The 20,482-nt window shown below is 37.0% G+C and overlaps 2 protein-coding genes and 1 long non-coding RNA gene across 6 annotated transcripts; 1 reads left to right on the top strand and 2 right to left on the bottom strand.

The window, feature by feature from the left end:
* Positions 1-2: 2 nt before the first annotated feature.
* LOC6566370 (mucin-5AC) lies at positions 3-2,135 on the bottom strand. The gene is made up of 3 exons (XM_032738988.2): positions 1,613-2,135; positions 1,380-1,550; positions 3-812 (listed from the first exon to the last, which is right to left on the bottom strand). Exons 1-3 carry the CDS (start codon positions 1,959-1,961, stop codon positions 49-51), a joined length of 1,284 nt encoding a protein of 427 aa, XP_032594879.1. The 5' UTR covers positions 1,962-2,135; the 3' UTR covers positions 3-48.
* A 744-nt stretch (positions 2,136-2,879) lies between these two features.
* On the bottom strand, positions 2,880-3,805 carry LOC116805638. Of its 2 annotated transcripts, none has more exons than XR_004365314.1 (4): positions 3,542-3,805; positions 3,354-3,461; positions 3,119-3,266; positions 2,880-3,046 (listed from the first exon to the last, which is right to left on the bottom strand). It is a non-coding gene; the product is annotated as an uncharacterized LOC116805638 (long non-coding RNA). The 2 variants fall into 2 exon arrangements; XR_004365315.2 differs by having other exon boundaries at positions 3,354-3,467; positions 3,542-3,747.
* Positions 3,806-10,145: 6,340 nt separating this feature from the next.
* LOC6566369 lies at positions 10,146-10,959 on the top strand. 3 transcript variants are annotated; one of them, XM_032738893.1, is made up of 2 exons: positions 10,146-10,633; positions 10,765-10,959. In XM_032738893.1, exon 1 carries the CDS (start codon positions 10,223-10,225, stop codon positions 10,550-10,552), a length of 330 nt encoding a protein of 109 aa, XP_032594784.1. In that variant the 5' UTR covers positions 10,146-10,222; the 3' UTR covers positions 10,553-10,633; positions 10,765-10,959. The 3 variants fall into 3 exon arrangements, with proteins under 3 accessions (XP_032594784.1, XP_001992048.1, XP_032594785.1); XM_001992012.2 differs by having other exon boundaries at positions 10,743-10,959; XM_032738894.1 differs by lacking the exon at positions 10,765-10,959 and adding an exon at positions 10,698-10,736.
* Positions 10,960-20,482: the final 9,523 nt, after the last annotated feature.

Below are 20,482 nucleotides of genomic sequence, written 5' to 3'. Positions count from 1 at the left end.
TCTGTTTTTTTTTCTGTAATGATAAACTTTCAAATTTTATGGATAATGCTATTTCTTGAGAAAATCTGATTTTAGGTTTGGTTTAATTTCAGTGTCCGTTTCCGAGGCGGTTGCATTGGGCATCGCTTGAGGCGGTCTCAATGTGGTACCAACTGTGGTGGCAACTGTGGTGCCAACTGTGGTGGCAACGGTAGTGCCAGCGATGGTACCAATTTGCTTAGTTGCGGTACTTCTGGTGGAGTTCTCTGCACTCTTCAAATCGATGCTATCGATTGATCTCTTTGTGGTTGTGGACGTAGTGCCGAATGACATTATATAGAATTTCACTTGATTCTCCTGTGTGGTGGTAGGCGGTACGGCTGTTGTTGGTCGCGGTGTTGTGGTTGTTGTTGTAGTTGTTGTGGTGCTTGGTGGCGTATCGGTGACAGTACCGATACCCGGCAAATACATCGCCAGACTCGAGTCTATTATGGCGGCATAATTGAGACTGACATCGGGTATATTATAGACGCTGTAGGCATTCACAGCACGCGACACGGACACATCGGGGTTACCAGGACTTCTAAAATGATGGAATTGCATGGGAAACGGTGTGGTTGTAGTTGTAGTAGTTGTTGTTCCGATTGCTTTTGTGATAGTGCTGCTGGGCTCTGTGGGCACCATAAAGAATATCTGCTTGTTGTTGTTGCTGGGCGTTGCAGGTGCTGATTTGCTACTGATTTTGAAGCGACGAGGTTTGGTATGCTTACGTCTAGCCTTGCCCCGTGACTTTGACTTCTGCTGGCAGGGTCCTTTGTTCAGGATGCGCATTGCTGGATTTTGAATTAGATAAACATTAGCCAATTGACGGATAAACGCACTCAGAAGAAAAATTGTCCTGCATTTTAGAAATTCACCATAGTTTTAGCGTCAAGCGAAACTCATCTTATTATTTAAAAAGTATGTTTCAGAAACTAGGATTTTTCTATTTTTTTAATTTTTGAATAAAGATGTCCAATTTTTGTGGTGTTTTTTCATTAGTTAATTTTGTTTAAAATACTAATTTAAGTATGTTAAGACTTCACATTCACAAACATTTTAGATATTTTATAAATTCATACGCTTGTTGAGTATATAACAAACTCTAATATAAAAGCCGAGCCAGTTAATTTCATTACTTGTTTCGAAATTTTAGAACGGATTCTTTCTGAAGATGAGAGTTTGCATTTGTACTTCTTGGGAATGCATTTCTTAATGATGTTATTTATGACAAGCTTTTCTAATTTTTGGAATTTTATGCTGAGAACAAGAAAACCTTCTTATTTTCGGGGTGCATTTCATTTTAGGGTGATTTTCTAAAATTCAGTGAGATATTTTTTCTGATTGTATCTGCTACCTACTTTGCTTGGTAATGCAACCTCGTCGTTGGACCTCGCATTCATTCGCAAAGCTCACACCTTGACCCTGATTGGGTGTTTGCTCGGTCGTCGCACAGACAGGCGCATAAACATTATTGCAGCGAATGTTTTCACATTCCGATAGACATCGCTCCAGTTCGGTTTGCTCTAGCTCTAGATTTGGGCATTAGCATCACTCTAAAGAGCATCACTCGACTCGATCACATAGTACATACCAGTTCCGTGTTGAAAGAGCATTTTCATGTTTGCCGCCTCCAATTTGCACTTGTTCTCAAAGTGAAAGTGGTGGCTTCCGTTTGTTGCACAGACAGGTTCGCCGCCCGTTTTGCATTTCGGCTGATAGTCGACATATTGAAACTGAACGGGATCTAGTTGGTCCCGACTGGTATTCTTGCCATTTTTCTCACTGATCCTGGCAATTATTTTGGCGTACTGTGCAGTCGCTAATTGCGGATCATTGTATTGCCAGACAGGATGCGCAGACGCTGCTGCCAGGCTCAACACTTGACTCCAGATCAACAGTTGTTTGAGTCCTCTGCACACTTCGAGCATCTTCTCAGTCATTCACTCACTAATTAACTGTCTGGTATGCTCGCAGACGCGGTAAGTTTTATACTGGGTCCATTTGGCGATCATCAGTTCGCATCTGGGGACTTATCGGACTTTATTTTTCTTGACGCCTCGACGCGACGTGTCGATATGCAATGTTCTCAGTTCACAACTGATTCAATAGCCCAATCAGCGGGCAAATGCATTTCTGCATTTTTGCTGACGGGCTCAAGATGACTAATGGCTCAATGAATGGCCAAAAGAGATATACATATGCTAGCAAATATCTTAAAACCATCGAGTTATGAATGGGAACTTTGAACCCATAGACTTGCAACTATTTAGTTTACTGTGCCACACAGCTCAGGCCAATGTTGGAAGTGCGTCAAAATTTAAGTTCTTATCCAAGAAACTTGCAGCAGTAGTAACAAACCATTAGATTATTTAAATTGTTTTGTATATTTGAGTTTGGCGCCCTGCTCATCGTAATGTTGGTTGATTTAATTGAATAGACTATATGAAGTGCACATAAATTATAGGTCGATAACTTTTTTCGATCCGTAAACAGACTTTTTGCACAAATAAACATTATAATGTTGTGGAAATAGCTTTGCGTTATTATATCTCAATAAAGCTACGAAAAAGCTGATAACACAGTTTTGAACATGAAAGCAACCGGCTTTTATTTGTATATATCGTCGACTGGTAAAGCTGTTAAAAGCTGTGGTTGTCAACTGAGCTTTGTTTTCATATAAAATCATGCGAACTATGCTAAAAGCCACATACTGTTCTTGTGGTGAAAAGCTCGCGTATCTCGAGCCATAATTATATTTGAGCTTGCCATAATGCCATAATGGAAACGAAATTATAAATTATGTATAAGTAAAAAGAAAAATCTCGATTCCATTCGATATTACTAATAATACAACTGTGTTTTTCATTTAGTCATCGCATATCATTTTATATTTATATATATGTGTGTAACACGTGGTACAAATAATGTCTCAAATTCTGCTTGAACGCAAACTGCACGAACTCTTGGAGCGAAGGTGGCCAGGTTATTTATAATCGAAGTTTAAAGAACGCGGTACCGTTCAATACTAAGGCAGGAACAAATCATTTTGGATGATGGACGTAGAAAACTCAAGTAGAATTCGATAACTCTAACTTACCGGAATAGGTGTGTGGCTGAAATGGGATTTTGGCATAAAAATCTTTTGTACCTCCGTCTTATATACTTATATATAATATATGATGCAAGAATGTATGTATATATAGTGTTATGCACGCCCTTAAATCTGGGGGCATGGTCCCGTCGTGCTGTATTAAGAGAGAGAGCGAGAGAGAGAGAGAGAGAGAGGAAAATATATAGAGGTTGAAGAAGGGATTGTGCTGAAAATCACTTACCATTACTAACATCTGTAATATCGTTTCCAGAGATGTGTGTAATATTTGTCGGCAGTTCCGTAGTGGCCCTGCTTTGAGAGGCAATTGGCAGGCAAGTCAAGTAGAGGACTGTAGCTTGTATTTATAATACATATATTCTTTCAAACCCAAGTCGATTTTAAGAGGTATATTTTTACAGACATGCTCACCTGAATATTAGATTCGGAGGCAGATGGAGTCATATTACTTGGTGTGCATGTGTGTATATATTGCTGTTGAACAGAATGTGAATTTTGTTTTATTTTTATTTACATTTTACATGTACGCGCAGCGCTTATACTAAACACTTTTAAATTTCGATTGTGCCAAACAAAAACATTTTTAATATTTTTTATCGAACACTATTTTGTTACATTTTGGAATTTCGAGACGAAAAAAAGAGTTGTTAACTATCTGAGTTCTGAAAGTAAACTGAAACATTTTTATTTCATTTCATTCGATACTGAAAAATCTGAATCGAAAGCCTTCTTGGATTATATGAAAAAAGAAATACAAGGTAATTCAAAAATGTTCCAAAGCCTACTATTAGTAATTCCATTTAACTGAAATCAAAATGTACAAAATTTAATTTACTTACTCAAAGCTTAAAGTTAGACAATATTAGTAAGTCTGCAGAAAAAAATAAACAACAAAACAAGGACTGTGCAATTAGCTGCTGTTTCGATTTCTATCAAATCCATTTGGCAAATTGGCCGAACATTATCTCTCAAGTTACGCGACAACATAATCACATTTGGTATTTCTAGGCCACTTTGTCTCAACCCCATCCCAACTCCACCCACAATTCCCGTAAGGGCGCAAAGTCCCCCAACATGTTACATATTGTGTTACCAGGCTCATCTCATCATCTGCTCATCATGATGTTAACAACCCCCAAAACGAAAATGGAAAACCCAACAATCGATCATCATTGCTAACCCAAAAAGCACCCCAGCCCAGCGCTCTCAAATTGTATGAATTATTTAAATATTGATTTATTAGTTGAAATTTTTCATTTAATTTAATAAGGAGCAACGCTTGGGTAGAACACACAGGATACACACATTGGGGACACAGAGGATGTTGGCATGGCTTGTAGTACACGTTTAAAGAAATAATTTGCAGTGCTGGTAATTAAAAAAACGGGCTGAGCCACTTCTATATAGTGTCTAGTGAATGTAATGAATAACATAATATACACATATCTATCGAGAATAAGTGATGACAAAGAAGCTGTCTCGGAATTGACGGGGTAACAATGTGCCGTACCGGAACAAAGTACACGGCTGGAACGACCCATAACATACACATATACATTCCGAAATATAAGGAAATTTGTATCTCTTCAAACTTGCAGGCTTACAACGTATTTAACATGTACAGCTAAAAGCTTAATCTTTCGACTATGCTGAAAGACACATGCATTGAAGTAATTTTCAATAATTCAATGAAATTAAATACTTATAAATGTACAACTATCAAACACAGGTGCTCAAAATTGACATTCATTTTCAGCAGACAACAAAATCCAGGCTATACTAAAAATCTGATTTAATCTTATAAGCGATTGGCTATGTTAGGGAACTGAACAGTTGTGACCCGACCCTATAGACTTATTTAAAGATTAAAGATTATTTAGATTCTTCTGTATTTAGGTAGTCAACTTATGCTTATTTGTCTTTTCGTCTCCCATGTGAAGTTGATAAGCGTTTTATTCCGTGGCCAATCAATATGCTCTCGGGAGAATTACATTTTTCTTGGCCACATTTTATTTTCGTTATTAATGGCTATTTTTTAATGTAGCTTTTCCTTTTCGTGAGCATTCAAAAGATATCTTCCAAATGTATCTGATTGCTTGTGGGCTTTTAATGCCATTTAAGCCAGATTTTATCCTGACAGGACTTGCGTTTCCGAATATAATTCGAAAGCGAAAAATTGTGTTTTCACAATTACATCAATTAAAGCAAGCGCATATTGGCAATTGGCACTGTAGGTAAGGCAGCTTGCAGGCTCACCAATTCACGCTCCAAATGAGCATCATATGCAAGGACAGACACACACACACCTACGCACATCGGCACGTACACCTACACACACACACACACACACACACACACATACAAGCACTTGCGTGTATGCAAAGTTTATCCAGCGTGTGTTTTTTCACATTCATTTACTGACCTCTTCTGTGACATTTTGCATAGTGCTCAACCGGGTCTCAACACACAACCCACACATACACATCAAGCCAATTTCACCTGGGATGCGTTGCCTTGGAACCGATGCGTTTCGTATACCCTGCACCTATTCGAAGTGTCCAATGGGTAAGCACAATTTAAATTTAATATATAAAACAACTATTTTAAAGCGACTCTAAGATCTTGAATACATTAATTGTCGTATGTAAAGCACTAAATTTAATATGTAGGATGTGCTCATATATGTATGTATATGTGTGTTTGTGTATGCGTGCACTCAGTCAAACCCACTTTTAATCATTACGGGGTATTCAAAGTGTTATGTGGCTTCTACGCAGCAATTTCTAGTGAACAAGCATAATCCTTTTTGAGTTGACTGCGCAGCTATTATATCTTAGATTTCTTGGAATTTTACTCTTTGACAGACTGCCGAACAGGCCTGAGATATAAGTTAAGGTGGAAATTAAATTAATTCTTTATTCTGGGAAAATTATATATACATAAAATATATTTTAATTGTACAATTAACATAGTGTTGACCAGAGGGAAGAGCTGAGTCTTTGTACATACGCAGGGTATCTTGTAGTCAATAATCATTTTGCCTGGAGCATCCATTATTTTTTGTTTGTGACAATTTGTGACTTCTTCTGTTGGTTTGTTTATTGCTTGTGCTGATTTGCTTCCACGTTGCAGTTGCTGTCCGGCTGCTGTCCTTTATTAGCAGACAATCTCAGAACGCACGGATAACCGACAGAAAGTACCATTTATATGGTATATATGGTGTGCGTAAATTTGTCCGACTAGCAGCTACCCCTTAAGCATATTTCAAGTCGCTGCTTTCAAATCCAATTGTGAAATTTGTATGCACGAAAACTCGAGCATTTGACTCTCAAATTTCAAAGGTTTTATCTTTTTTTTTGTATGGCCAAAGCGAACTTTATTTATTTTAAGTTCTGCTTTTGCAAGTGGATAGAAATCAGCATCAACATCTATTAAGCAAAGTTCTTCTCTCCGTGCGAGAGATTTTTAATAAAAGTTCTTGTGCATCATGTGCAGATCAAATTTATATCATTCTGTCATTTTATCAACATTCACAATCTGATAAACAAAACTTGCCAATCCCCCCTTCAGTTCTAACGATTTCTCAGAATTTAGCACACTTTTTAATTAGTAACTGATACTGATAATGTTTCCAACTGTTTTTCATACTCATTCTCGTGTTGAGCACATCATGTATAAATTGCACTTTGTTTCTATCAGTAAAGTGAACTTTATGCAATATGATCCGTATTGCAAATATTCTAGGAGCTAATTAAAAGCGAAAAAAGAATATAATACAAATTGCACAAGCATGCTTGAGTTTATTCAAAAATATTAGTTACGATTCAGCCTTGGGTTTGGTTTCAGGGATTTTGTTTGTATTTTGGCATGTAACTGGTTAGCTTGTTTAGTACATTAGACTAAAAGCCAAACCAAAAAAAATATATTTAATACTTTTTTTTTTTTTACTATTTTTCTTAACATGGAGAAGACATCTCAAATCATCAGGTTTATATATTTTTGATCAGCATCATTCGCTCAACTAGAGTATTCTGGCTCATTGTCAGTTGTTAATGTTTCCTTGAGCCCAAATCATAATAAATACAAATATGGGCAAAGGGGCAACTCACAAGCCATTTAGCTTCCCTTGTCCTTTGAATTTGAATCATAATTTTACACGAAAACTTTTTGCTTGGCCCAGGCTTGGACTGGGAATTACTTTCGATTTCTCCCCCTTTTATATCCTTGCGCAGTGTATTATAATTTAGTCGTGAAGTTTGAAACGCATTGAAGGAGCGTCGTTCAGAAAGAATATATGAATATAATTTGTATATACATTTTCTAAAATTGCAGCTTGCATGTGAGTGCGTACATTGAAGAACTCTTCCTGAGTACAATACAGTAATAGACAGCTAATTTCCAAAATAGCAGAATTTCCTTACTATTTTCTGAATTTCAGAAATGATTTTTTGCGTTTCTACTCTTTAGAAATACATTTCTCAATAATAGAAAATATTTAGGGCAAGCCTTTTTAATTTTTAGGAAAATGTTTTTTTCTTATATTTAAAAATTCAAAGACGAAAAACATTACACTTTTCAGGGAGATGGTTTTTCCTAAGTGTATTTTATCTTCGGCGTGCGTAGGGTAGGTGCTCTTTCTCCTTTTGCTGATTGCCGGAACTTCTGTCGCCTGTTTATGAAAGTTTTGCTGTTGTGCATGTTGCGTCTTGTACTGTCATGTCATGTTGTGTCGTGTTTGCTTGGTTTGCGGTAAATGTTAATAATGGGCCAATGTTTGCAAAAGGATTCCATTTCACTTACTCCAACTATTGATGTTGCTGCTACTGCTATTTTGGGCCTATCCTCGTCCTGGCTCTGGCTTCAAATAATAGCCCTGACCGAGCAATAGAACGGCTACTTCTTCTTCGATTGCCCACCCCAAAGCTGAACGTAGAGCCTTTCCTAACAGCTGTCGCCTCTGTCTGTGTAAGCTGTAATTAAAGATTGAACTTCTTTTCTCTCCAATTTTGTATTTTCTCCCTCGCTCTCTCTCCCTTCCTTAGCAAATGAAGGAACTATTTATTTTGGAACAGTTCACAGCCTACAAAAAAGCTCAACATATTCAAACACTCAAACAGCCTTAAACTTCGAGATAAACCTTCTGTGGTTTATTTTTATACCCTGAAAATATTGAAATGCGTAAAAAGGGTATAACAGCTTAGTGCAAATGTATGTAACAGGCAGGAAGCATTTCCGAGTTCATAAACTAAACACCTTAACATTTGCAAAACTTTTTAAGGGTAAGTTTGCGAAAAGGACCATAATATATCTAATAACTGAGTTCAGGGTAAATCGTAGTCCAGCTTGCTCGACTACATCACTCTTACTTGTTTTTCTTTGTTTACTTAACATAGTGCTTTAATTAGCTTTCATCTTGGATGCTTTACTCTAAATTTAAGACTTAAATATGTTCTCTTGGGATTTCAATTTACAAAGTACTCCTTTAAGAAGCTTAATAACTTACGTAATTACTTTATGGTACACTTTCACTATGTAATAATAATAATAAATAAGATAAATAGTAACGTAGCATATCGTTATTGAGTATGGTTTCTAGAAAATCAGATTCCTATGAGATTGTTAAGATTGTAAATTGATGTGTTAAATGGTTGAAGATATTACGAAATTGAAATGAAGACCAAATTTAACGTGACTTACACTTTAACTTGATTAATGCTTATTAGTCACTTATACTTCAATATATACGATATACATTACTTTTCTATTCTATTCCATACTATACTATATATTACTAGATCTATTTGCTTAAATATTGCATTTCGTTGCGTTGCTGCAAGTGACGGAAGCCAATGTTATAGTCTGCTTTTGTTGTAAATGCGTTATCTGACAAAGTTGGAGATCAACAACAATAATAACAACAATGAAGCGGGGCAAGCAAAATAAAAGAATAATAAATAAACTGTTGCTTCTGGTCGATGTTGGTTCCAATTTTGAGGTCACTGGTTGAAGTCCACATATTGTGGCGCCTTAAGCGGAAAATATGCCTGACTTCGGCTTTCCTTTTATTTTCATTGCTATTGTTGCGTTGATACCCTATAAAATCAAAAGTGATCATTTTGATTTTCTAAAAATCGGAATTCGTCGACAGCTTCACGTATCTCTTGGTACTCATTTTAAGTCGCAGCACAGCTTAAGTATTATGTCGATTCGTTGTTTCTCAAATGGTATACCTTCTTCAAGAGTTATTTTCACGAACTGTACTGTCAGAACGATTTAAGATAAGAAGGAATGTTTATTGAGTGTCTCATAGTCGGGCTGTTGACTTCGTTGCTCTTATAAGACTGCCACCAAAATGGCTGACAAAGTAAAAGGAAGCCAAATGTATGTATGAGTATGTGTTTGGTTTGCTTAAAGTAACAGCCATAATATTTATGTACATATGCCTATGCACATTATTATATGTGCCTCAAAGCCAAACATAATGTGGGTGTGTCTGTGTGTGTGTGTGTGTGTGTGTGTGTGTGTGTGTATTTATGCATATGTTCTGTGAATGAAACAAAGCTCTGCACAAGCACTTTAACTTTTTGTTGCTAGTGATTTATGGCAAGCATATATCAAATTTTTTACAATCGCTGGGGCCTTTTTATTTATTTTTTATATGGTTGCTGCCTATACAGGAAATGTTACTAAAAATAATAAAAATCCAAAGCCGCGCACTCGTTAAAGAAAATCTGCTATGGATTTCCGGTTTGAAACAAGACTTCAATTTTGGGTTCGGTTCCAGACTTTTTTTTTAGTGAACTTCAGATGTCTCTAATCGTAAATCTAAATCTATAAACCACCTGAAGTCAGTGAAAAAATAATTCAAATTTAAATTCGATTTTCAATTTTTATTTTGTACAAATATTTCTTAAAAAGACTGGATTTGGCAAAGATTTTGAGAAAGTGTAATTGAAACAGAGTTCACTTCAAACTGGCATTTGTTATGTCATTTGTTTTAAATTCCAATATCTTATTGTTTAGTCTGGAAAAATATAGAAAGAATTTTAGCTGCAGCTGCCCCGCAAGAAGTTCGAAATCAGTGGAGTGAAAATGTCTCGATCTCGGGCGAGTATTAATATCTTCGCGCCCAGTGTTTGCCCGTTCCCAGAACTAAATGCTTTCGCCAGTGGATATAGGCGGCCGGAGATGATGCTGAAATCGCCGTTGCCCGCTGATAAGAGGGCGGTTGCCGCTGCCGTTGCCGAGGCTACCGTTGCAGCCATCGCTGAGGAGGTCGATGGCAGGGAGGGGGGCAACGGGCAATCCCTCTATGTGATCAATAGCCAGGGCCAGCTGCTTGAGCATGTCCGCTATCAGGGCAGCGACTATCGCGGCGCCCTTCTAGCTGCCATCAATGCCACACCCCCTCCGTTGATATAGTGCATTTTCCCAAGCGCCTCCTTTTCAAATCAATCAACAGTCAAAACAATAGCCAAACATTTAAAGGATTACCACAACAGGGTAAGTGATATGTTTACATAGCATAGCATAAGGATCAGTAGCCGACAACTAACAACTAATTAAGAATAATGTTTTACAACCCTCGCTGCAATCTAAATCCTTCTTATAGCTTATAATCTGTATATATACAGATATGGAGATGGAGGGGAAGAAAGATAATGCATTGGCTGCACTCATTCCTTTTCCGACAACTGTTTCCATGGAGGTTGGGTCCACATGCAGTACTATATCTTAAATAATACAACTTTATTTCAAATACACGCTTTTGGCCAGTCGAATAAGATTTCTAGAAAAACAAGTTTAAATAAAATCGGATCTAAACTAAAGTGCATAGTATATATAATAAAATTGTGAAAAATACTGAAGGAGACATTCATCTATATCTAAAGTGTGTGCGAGCATATTTTTGCGCTTCAATTTTAACAAACAAGCAACAAATATGAAAATATAACTTACATATGGCCAATTATGTGGATATTGGTATTGTTGTGGTTTCCACTTTTTAATTAAAAGTTTGACACCGCAAAAGCAAAAATCCCCCTATGCACTAATGAGGTTCGAGCATTATGCAGTTGCCTACTAAATACCCTGCAATTAGTGATTTTAGCCCAAATGCCATAAAAGACATCGATGCAGTCCACAAACTTTAAGGACAAATTCCACTTTTTGAATTTAATGACAAAAAATTTAATCTAAAGAGTTTAGACACAATTTCGAAACAATATCTTCAGAATTGATGAATATCTGATTTGTGTTTTTCTGTAAGGCATCGAGACAATTAGCTAGCTTTAAGGGCAACTCGAAATGAATTCCACATCAGAAATTTATTCACTTAAATTTCTCGTATTTTGTGTCAAAAATAACAAAAAAGAATCTCCATCGAAGAGTTTCGAAATAATTACGATCGATTTAGTGGTTATGCGCATATTTCTTGCCTGTTGCAAACATTTGAAAAAATATAAAAGAAATTTATAGAGATTGGATTAACATTTGATGCTTACTTGTAATAGGCACAAAGGCTCTTTTTCTAACATTTTGCGGCTAGAGGGTATATTGTGTATTGTAGATTTTACTATGTAAATGCATTATTTCTTATAATTAAATTGGCAAAGTTTGCAAAATGCAAAATATGCTAGACAGTTCAATTAGTCCCTACACTTTATTAGCAAACTGAAATTAATTGAGTTTGATTTTCATGCAATTTTTCTGCCTTTGAGCTACAAGCGTTGCCTTACTCGGCGGTAGGCAGCTGCTGGGTTGCAAGTCACAAAGTCACTTTGGCCAATATGGCTAAAAAATTGAGCCAACAACTGGCAGGGCAAAATTGGCTTAAATGGCAAACAGACACAAAGCCGCAACGGTGCAACAATGAAGTGCAGCGTGTCTCGAACCACGAACCACGGACCACGCACCACGGACCACGCACCACGGACCACCATGCCTCGTGTCCGTTCCAAACGCAATTCATGTCTCTCTTGCGTTTACGTTTCTGTCTCCATTTGCGCTTGGCTGGCCTGGCCCTGCCCTCCCCTTCCCTTCCGCCCATCCGCGATAATGGTGCATACATGACCTGCCACCCACCTCCTCCCCCAGTTCCAATGGCTGCCACACAGTTGATACGCCCCATAGCCATGAAACCCCATCGCCAATCGCCCACCCCCCAAAGACTTAACGTAATTTATGACTTTTGGCGTTGCCAACACTGCCAAATTACCAAATAAACCCAGCTCTACATCTCGACCCCCTGGCCATGGCCCGTATATCGGGGCTGGCCTGGCGGGCATTATGTTCAATTTTATGTACATACGCGTCTGCCATGGCAACAGGTCAACAAGCACCGCCACAGATCCGTAATCGGTCCACGTTTCGCGTTCCATGGGCAACTGGCAGCAGGCAACAGGCAACAGGCCAGTGGATTGAGTGACTTTACTGCGACAAAAAATCGTCCTGCATTTTAGGAATTCACCATACTCTTGGCGCCAAGGATTTCTCACTTCTTACTTCTCAAATTATAGGTTGTGGTTTTCTGAAAACCAAGGTTTGCATTTCTTAATTTCAGGAGCGTTTTTTTCAATGTTTATATATTATATTATATATAGAAGAATTCTTAGATTCGCTTTTTATGTTGCCTATATTATCATTAAATATTATTATTTTAACATTTGACTTATATACTAACACATTTTAGATGCCTTATAGCTTTCAGGCAGTTTTTTTTTTCCAAGAATCTGGGTTTTTATTTTGTCTTTTTAAAAATGCATTTATGAATAATAGAAAATAAACCTCGAAAAATCATTAAAAAAAAGAACACCGAAGGTAAAACAATATCTGGCCTAGGGTGATCAATCAAAGACCACAGAAAGACTTTAATTTATCATCATTTATTATTATATGATTTAAGTATGCTTGTTTTTCTTTAATATACGCAATGTCCAGATATATCTTAAAACAAAAACTTAATTACTTGGAGTATGATTTGTAGTCTCTGATTAACTATGATTATCCTAATTACATTTTAAGATAACATTCAATAAGTTTCAATCAATAATGTTAGTTCGTTGTTGTGGAACTATAGCGGAATACATTTAAATAGGAATAGGGTCTAGAAATGCTTGAAATACGTATTTGCAGTGTATCTTATATTTCTAAGCAATCAACTTCTGTTGTATTTAGAAATAATTCGAATATGAGTGTATAACACACACACACTCACAGACAGACACTTGAGTGTTATTCTTAAGGTGTGTATGACATTATTTGTCATAGACACAAACAAGCACCTGAGCCAAAAAAGGACAAAAAGCAATAGCAACAAGTGTGGGCCACTCAGATTAAATGGAGTTGAGAACGTGTCGCCATGGAGCATGCTGCCCATCTGGTGTCCTTTAATGGGTTTCAATGGATCAACTTATGTAAAGGCCGGGATGAATGCAATCGAGCTTGTCAAAGGACATAACTCACATGCATATCGAATGAATCTTAATATAAAATCGTCATTTGTCAAAGCAAATGCTCCCAAGCTTGGATTTTGCTTTAAACAATTTTTAACTAATAATTTTTAAAATATGCAGACTGAATATGATGAGGCAGGGTTGCTAAAGTGCATTGAGCACACTTTGAAGTACTTAAAGAACCTGTAGCTGTTGGGTAGTAATTTTTAATAACTATTACAATTTATAGTTACGTATTATGAAATGAATAAAATACATACAGCTTTTGCTTTATTTTCGTATTGCAAATGCATTTGTTTCAGAATTTCTGTGGTTAATATTCCTTAATCTTTTTTATTATTCATAAAGTATTTTTATCCAAGTCCAAAGTTTTTCTTTTCTCTATTTTATCGTAAATTATTTTAAAATGTAGAATATAACTTTGTCATGTGTTTAATGATGACCCCACATGGTTGTTTTGCCCATGACTTTGGTTATATAATTCGTGTACAGTTGCTCTTGACAATACATGAAGTATTCGAGGGTTAAAAATTATTGGTTGCGCGTTGCGCTTAAGTTAAGAACGCGCCCCGCCACCCCGTAAAAGGAGACCAGATTAATTACACATAGTGTGCAGCTGAGCGAAATGGGCCTTGCCACAATGGGACACTGCTGAATGTGAGCGGCCAATGGGAGCAGCAGATGAGCGGCGGCACGAAAACATTTGGAGGCGCCGCGGCGTCTCGAGCATGCGCTGAATGACTGAACGTACGAATGAAAAGGCAGTATGCAGCAACAGCTGCTAGTTGGCAGAAGATAGCAACAGCAACAGCAGCAATAACAGCAACAGCAGCAGCAAGAGCAACTGTGGCAGCAACAGTGGCAGCATCTAGCCTTGGAGGAAATGACAGCGACAATGGCAGTGGCAATGGCGGTGGCGGTGGCAGCGACGGCAAGGTTAACTTGTTGAAAATGCATATTGCGCATACGCCGCGTCGAACGCCAACGCACACACACACACACACACACACAGAGACCGAGATCAAACCGGTATGGCCTTGCCTACCAATCACACATTACATTTGGCGGTCATTCGATTTGACGATGTGTTTTTGTTTGTTGCTTCACATTGCGTATACGCAATGATGCAGCTCGCTGATTGGATGCAGAGAGTTGCAATTGCATTATATGCTGCACTTCGTTTGACTCATTGCATCGGATATAGCTCAAGTCCCAATGCTAAACCCACGAAACTATTAAGCCTCTCCTCTAAGTTATCCATTGCTTATCGCGCGAAAAAAGGAAATTTCTTGATATAGGCATTGGCACGAGCTCCCGATTGGTGGTCCATCATTGTGCACTATTTCCTTTATTACATACAAATTAAGTCTGGGAGGGGTACCGGACTCGACTTGCACCAGTTACACTCCTGTTCTACTCATCTCAGAAACTAAACCCAAATAATAATGCCTGCATACATATATCTCAGCTCTTTTGGCCAATAAGCCAAGCCAAGTGCATCGAAAATCTTAGAGTTGAAGTCATTATATATGTATAATTACCCCTCATGTTTAACTCTATTCTGCTTACAAATTTGCTTAAATAAATAAGCAAGTACAATATGTCGACTATACCAACAGTTGAGCTTTTCTAACAGCAAACACATAATGAAATTCGATAACAAGTTAGAGTTAGGTAACACTATAAATAATAGATATCTAATAAAGAATATCTGATCCAATCTCATCAAATCGGAACCACATCTGCAACATGACTGCTTGATTTTCAGAAACCGAACCGAAACAATTTTTGAAGAATCAATTACACGAAATTATATGATTAATCGATAGAGGATTGTCCATGACGGATCCGCATCGACTTTAGCGGACCTTTTACAATTAACAAACTAACAATTTTTCTCCGCCTGAAAGAAAAATGAATTCATAAAATTCAACATAAATATGAATATTTTATTGTTTTATTTTTATCTGAAATAGTACATTACAAATATTTAATTTTGATTTTCAGGACTGAGTGTTATGTGTCCTGGTTGAGATTGTGGGCCAAGGCAAAGGGCTCGAGTGTCGATTCCCCTACATTTCGAATACATATATACTAAACGGCTACATATATTCAGCAAAAGTTGATGCCCCAGTCAGCAAGCCAACGCTATCAGCATCAGCATCAGCATCATCAGTAGGCAACCGACACACTTTTGCCGTTTGTATAGCGACAGAGCGACAGAGAAAAAATCCCGCAAAATCCCCAAGTGTATTAAGTTACCTGGGTTGCCTGTTGCCTGTTGCTATATTGCTATCGCAGTTAGTGTCAACGTCGCTGCCAGCGTCGCAGTCGATGTTGAATGTTCTGGCTATAAAAGGCAGGCGCAACCGAACAGCAGCGATTAGTCAACTGTGGAACGTGGCGACTTCTGTTATACACTTTTTACAAGCAACACCAGCAGCAGCAGCAGCGGCAGCAGCAGAAGCAACATTATCCGCAGCAGCAGCCGCACTCTTGCCACAGTTGTTGCCACTTGTTGACAAGGCCCAACACGACGACGAGCAGCAAAAGTGGCTGCGAAAGTGTAAGAGAGAGAGAGGGAGAGAAAGTGCCAGCACGAGCGAAGGCGAGAGCGAGACACCAACACAGAGACGAGGCTGTCTCGTTAGTCGGGCTGCGTGCGGCGCAACAGATGCTGTTCAACATCCAAGCAAAAAGGTTGCGTGCCGCATGACGTCGGAGCAAGGAGCAACAACGGCAGCATCAGCAGCTGGAAGGGCCATAACCAACGACTATCCACAATTAAATTCAAATACCAATATACAAAAAGAAATTCAACCACCCACGTATAAGAGTCCCCGCAAAATTCGAAGCTCAACAAGTTTTCGGCTACATTTTTTTTCCGTGTGCATAAAATATGAAATGAACTTAAGAAAATTATAAAACATAAATTTGAAATTCAACAATTTTTCTTATACATTTTTTTTGTTGTGGTGATCCTAAAAAAAAATTAAGAAAAAGGCAAAAAACTTACAGAAGCAAAACCAAAACCAAAAAAAAAAAAACATCGTGTTAATCAAATTGTTATTGTTGTTGTTTGTTGTTTATGGATACAGTATTACCTTTATAAATAACACCAACCGTTACCTAACCTACAATAATCCAGTACCTTACTTAGCGAATCTCAAGAATTTGAGGAATATATCTTATATATAAATATATCTGTTGAAATCCACCTCACGTAATGAAAGATGAGCCGAGGAGCAAATGGAGCAAAGGAACAGTTAAGTACAAATGCATAAAAAGTGATAACGATTGGTAGAGAGGGAACAGAAAAGTACAAACCTTCTTAGACGTCTAAATGTACCCAATTAAATTAATTACCAAGATTATAAATATATTCTATACATCTATATATATACACAAACCGTTTATAGAATAATACATGCTCTAACCATAGAATATAGTTCCAGAACAACACCTTAAACTACAACTTTAAAAAAATATGTTAATATAATAAGAAGGACGAAAAAAAAAATTCAATGCGAATAGAATAGGCATTCACATATTGCCGTTAAAAACCTGAAAACAAATACCTTACACAAATATATATACACTTGGAGCCCCACCAAAATCCCCGCAGAACTTATACTATGATGTAAGTGTACTTCGTATCAGAAAACTCTAAGATATTTCAAAGAGATAAAAGAAATAGTAAAACCACCACAAGCTGCAGAAAAATAAAAAAAAAAACGTATATAATAATAATGAAAAAATCCTTCGATATTTCGAACCAAAATGAGAAATAGTTCGACAATCGGAAACAAACTCAAGCAGAACTTTAAACAAACTTGAGATCATATAAAACGCTCGACTATTTCAAAAAGATATAAGAAATAGTAGGGAAAAGACATAATGATATGAGACAGAAACTCTGTCGCCAGCCCAGCCAGATCCCAAAAGAACTTGAAAGAAGTCAAGATCATAAGAAATCAAACCAAACAACACTGAACACAAAGCAAAAACCATCAAATTAAAGAAATAGGAACCGCAAAACTTTGAAAAAAATAAATTAAAATAATTATAATAAAACACGGAAATCGAAGAAATCTTCACAGCAAGGACAAAAACAAAAAGCATGTGAGTATTTCAAAATCATCTTTGAAACATTTTTATATCCTTTATATACCCAAATATAAAATTAAATGAAACGAAAAATGCTACCCCTTACTTAATATTTTTAATTTCCAATATCTCATAATTTTATCATTTAATAATTGAATTTATATAATTTAGGTTAACTTGCAGAGCGTATTGTAATTGTATATGGAAGAAGTATATATATATAAAACAAATAGATACATAGAATAAAAAATAAACTTATCTATATCTTATATATATATTATATCCTTCTCACCTTTTCCTCTGACCTATCTGAACTGGCTTTTGCGTGAATGTAAAAGTTAGCACTATTTTTGCTGTATATAACTATCAACATGCACTAAAATGATGATTATTTCTTGCTTCAATTATTTAAATATTATACTTACATCGTTATTAAATGCATATCATATCTAATTAATAATAATATATAACAAGGTTTATACTTTTAATTTTTGATTCGATCCTCCTTCGCTTGTAAGTTTCTATAGCTCTTTGAGAAACTCAATTTATCGAAACCGTAAATCTCGAAGCTTTAGCTTATTTCATTTAAAAGCAAAAAATTGTCAAGTATTCTAAATGTTGTCTAAGATGTAAAGTTCCATGTTAAACTGTTACTCACAGTCAAATTTCTGTTCTCAACTGGGTTTCACCTCGAGTCAAAACCTTAAAAATGGAATCGATTTTGGTTCAGGTAAGTACACCACATACATATACAACTGAATGCTGATTAGTTAATATAAGACTTTGGCTTACGATTTATGTAACTAATTGATTAATATGATCATAAGAGGAAAAATTACAGCTGTTATCAAACTTCTGGGTTAACTTCTCAATGGTTGAATGATTCCAAGGCAGATACAAAATCAGTTTCAATACCTAATTTTGGGCCTAAACGCAAATATGAATTTCACAATCCACAATAGGAATGCATGACTGTATCAAGATGATTTAACGACTGCAATTGCTCAGCGTGAGCTTTGTTGTATGTGTTGTGTTACACAATGCTACACTGGACAGGCAGATGGACAAACGGACAGACAGACAGAGAAGAGCAGAAGCAGAAGCAGAAGCAGAAGCAGAGCACGGCAATCATTTGTAAAATCAGTGAGATTAGTCAGCTCGGAGCTATTGCTGTGCATCCTCTTACGCTCATTAGTAGCACATTTGCCCCGTACGTGATTTAGCTGCCAATGTCCAGAGATGTACAAACAAATATTACAATGTATATGTGTATGTGTATACACAGGAAAATATCAAAATGGCCAAAGTCTGCGGAAGTCGTCTTTCCTTCTTATTTCCTTCTTTCAAGTGCAAATACGATTTATATTTGATTTTGCCTAAGTGTATGCTATAAACTTGCAAGAACATGCAAATCCACTTCAAGTACAAAAGAAAACTGAATAAGTCGATAGGTCGAACAGGTGCTAAGTAAACTTAATCCAAGATTATTTGCAGATTAAGTTAAGCAAAAATCAAATTTAGAGTCTTGGACATTATCTTGCTTCAAAAACTTGGTAAACATAATGTACTAATATATTTGCTTAAGAAATGACTTAAGCTCACAGCTGAGTATGCCATTATTGAATTGGCGTTGGTTCTACAATTTTTTCAAGTGTAGTCACACATCCAGAAACCTGGCGAACAACACTTGTCAGAGTCAGAGTCGTTGGGCGAACGTGGAGCCAAAAAGTGTGTGCTTAATAATAACTGTTGCTTCCTTCTGGATTTTATGGCTCAACTAGAGCACAACACACACACACACACACACAAGCCAGCGTGTGTGTGTGTTTTTACACGTTAGGGAATTTTCCCACCTCCTCTGTGGCAAACATTTGCATTTTTGGGCGTGCTGCAGTTGTTGATGTTTTAGTTTGTGGCGTGGTTCGTTGGTGTTTTTTGTATGGATCGATTGCATGTAGCACTTATGGGGATAAGCTCTATCTGTGTTCAGCGCAACAACAACAACAACAAACGCAACAACATCAAGAACAACAATACAGCACTCATCCGGAAGAATTCCGAACAATTCCCAAAGCCCATGATTTGCGCATAACCCAACTAAGTAGTCGAACATCGAGGAAAATAAAATTCGATTTGCAAGTTGAAGTAGGAAATATGCAATGGATATTTCGACTCTTGCTAAATGTTAATACTGCTACTAGCTCAAAAAATAGCTGACTATATTCAATTTATTTCTTCATCCGTCGTAACTTTGTCCAATTACTTGCGAAATACTTGCAATCAAACGGTTTTTCATATGGTATGTCATTTATTTGAATTTTTAATCAAGTACAAATTTCTGAGAAGTTGCCAATGGCATATCAAATACGTGTCAAAGCTTTGAGCTGCACTTGTCTCAATAGTAAACACATAAATGTCGCTAAAATTTCTGCGCAAAATTGAAATGAAAATCTTTTCAATTCTTGAGCGCATAAAATCGTTGCGAATATTGAATCGTTCAATATAAATACATGCTTGCAACATAGCACCCCCCACACACACACACACACAGACACATATCCGCACACTGGGGCAAACTGATCAATGACTGTCAAATTTCCGGCACAGAGCAGAAGCTTCCTATTTTCATCGACGCTGCAAGGACACCGCAAAGCGCTAAGTTCATTTACGCTTATACACTCAACCTTCCACACAATCGGAGCAACCTAAACACAGACGCACAAGCACACACAAACACACACACACACACACACACACACACACACACCTATACTAACAAGTCACACTTATG

Source organism: Drosophila grimshawi, unplaced genomic scaffold (genome assembly GCF_018153295.1).
Source record: "Drosophila grimshawi isolate 15287-2541.00 unplaced genomic scaffold, ASM1815329v1 contig_848, whole genome shotgun sequence".
Classification (NCBI taxonomy): domain Eukaryota; kingdom Metazoa; phylum Arthropoda; class Insecta; order Diptera; family Drosophilidae; genus Drosophila; species Drosophila grimshawi.
Note: the sequence above shows the minus strand (reverse complement) of the source record. Positions and strands in the feature narration are given on the sequence as shown.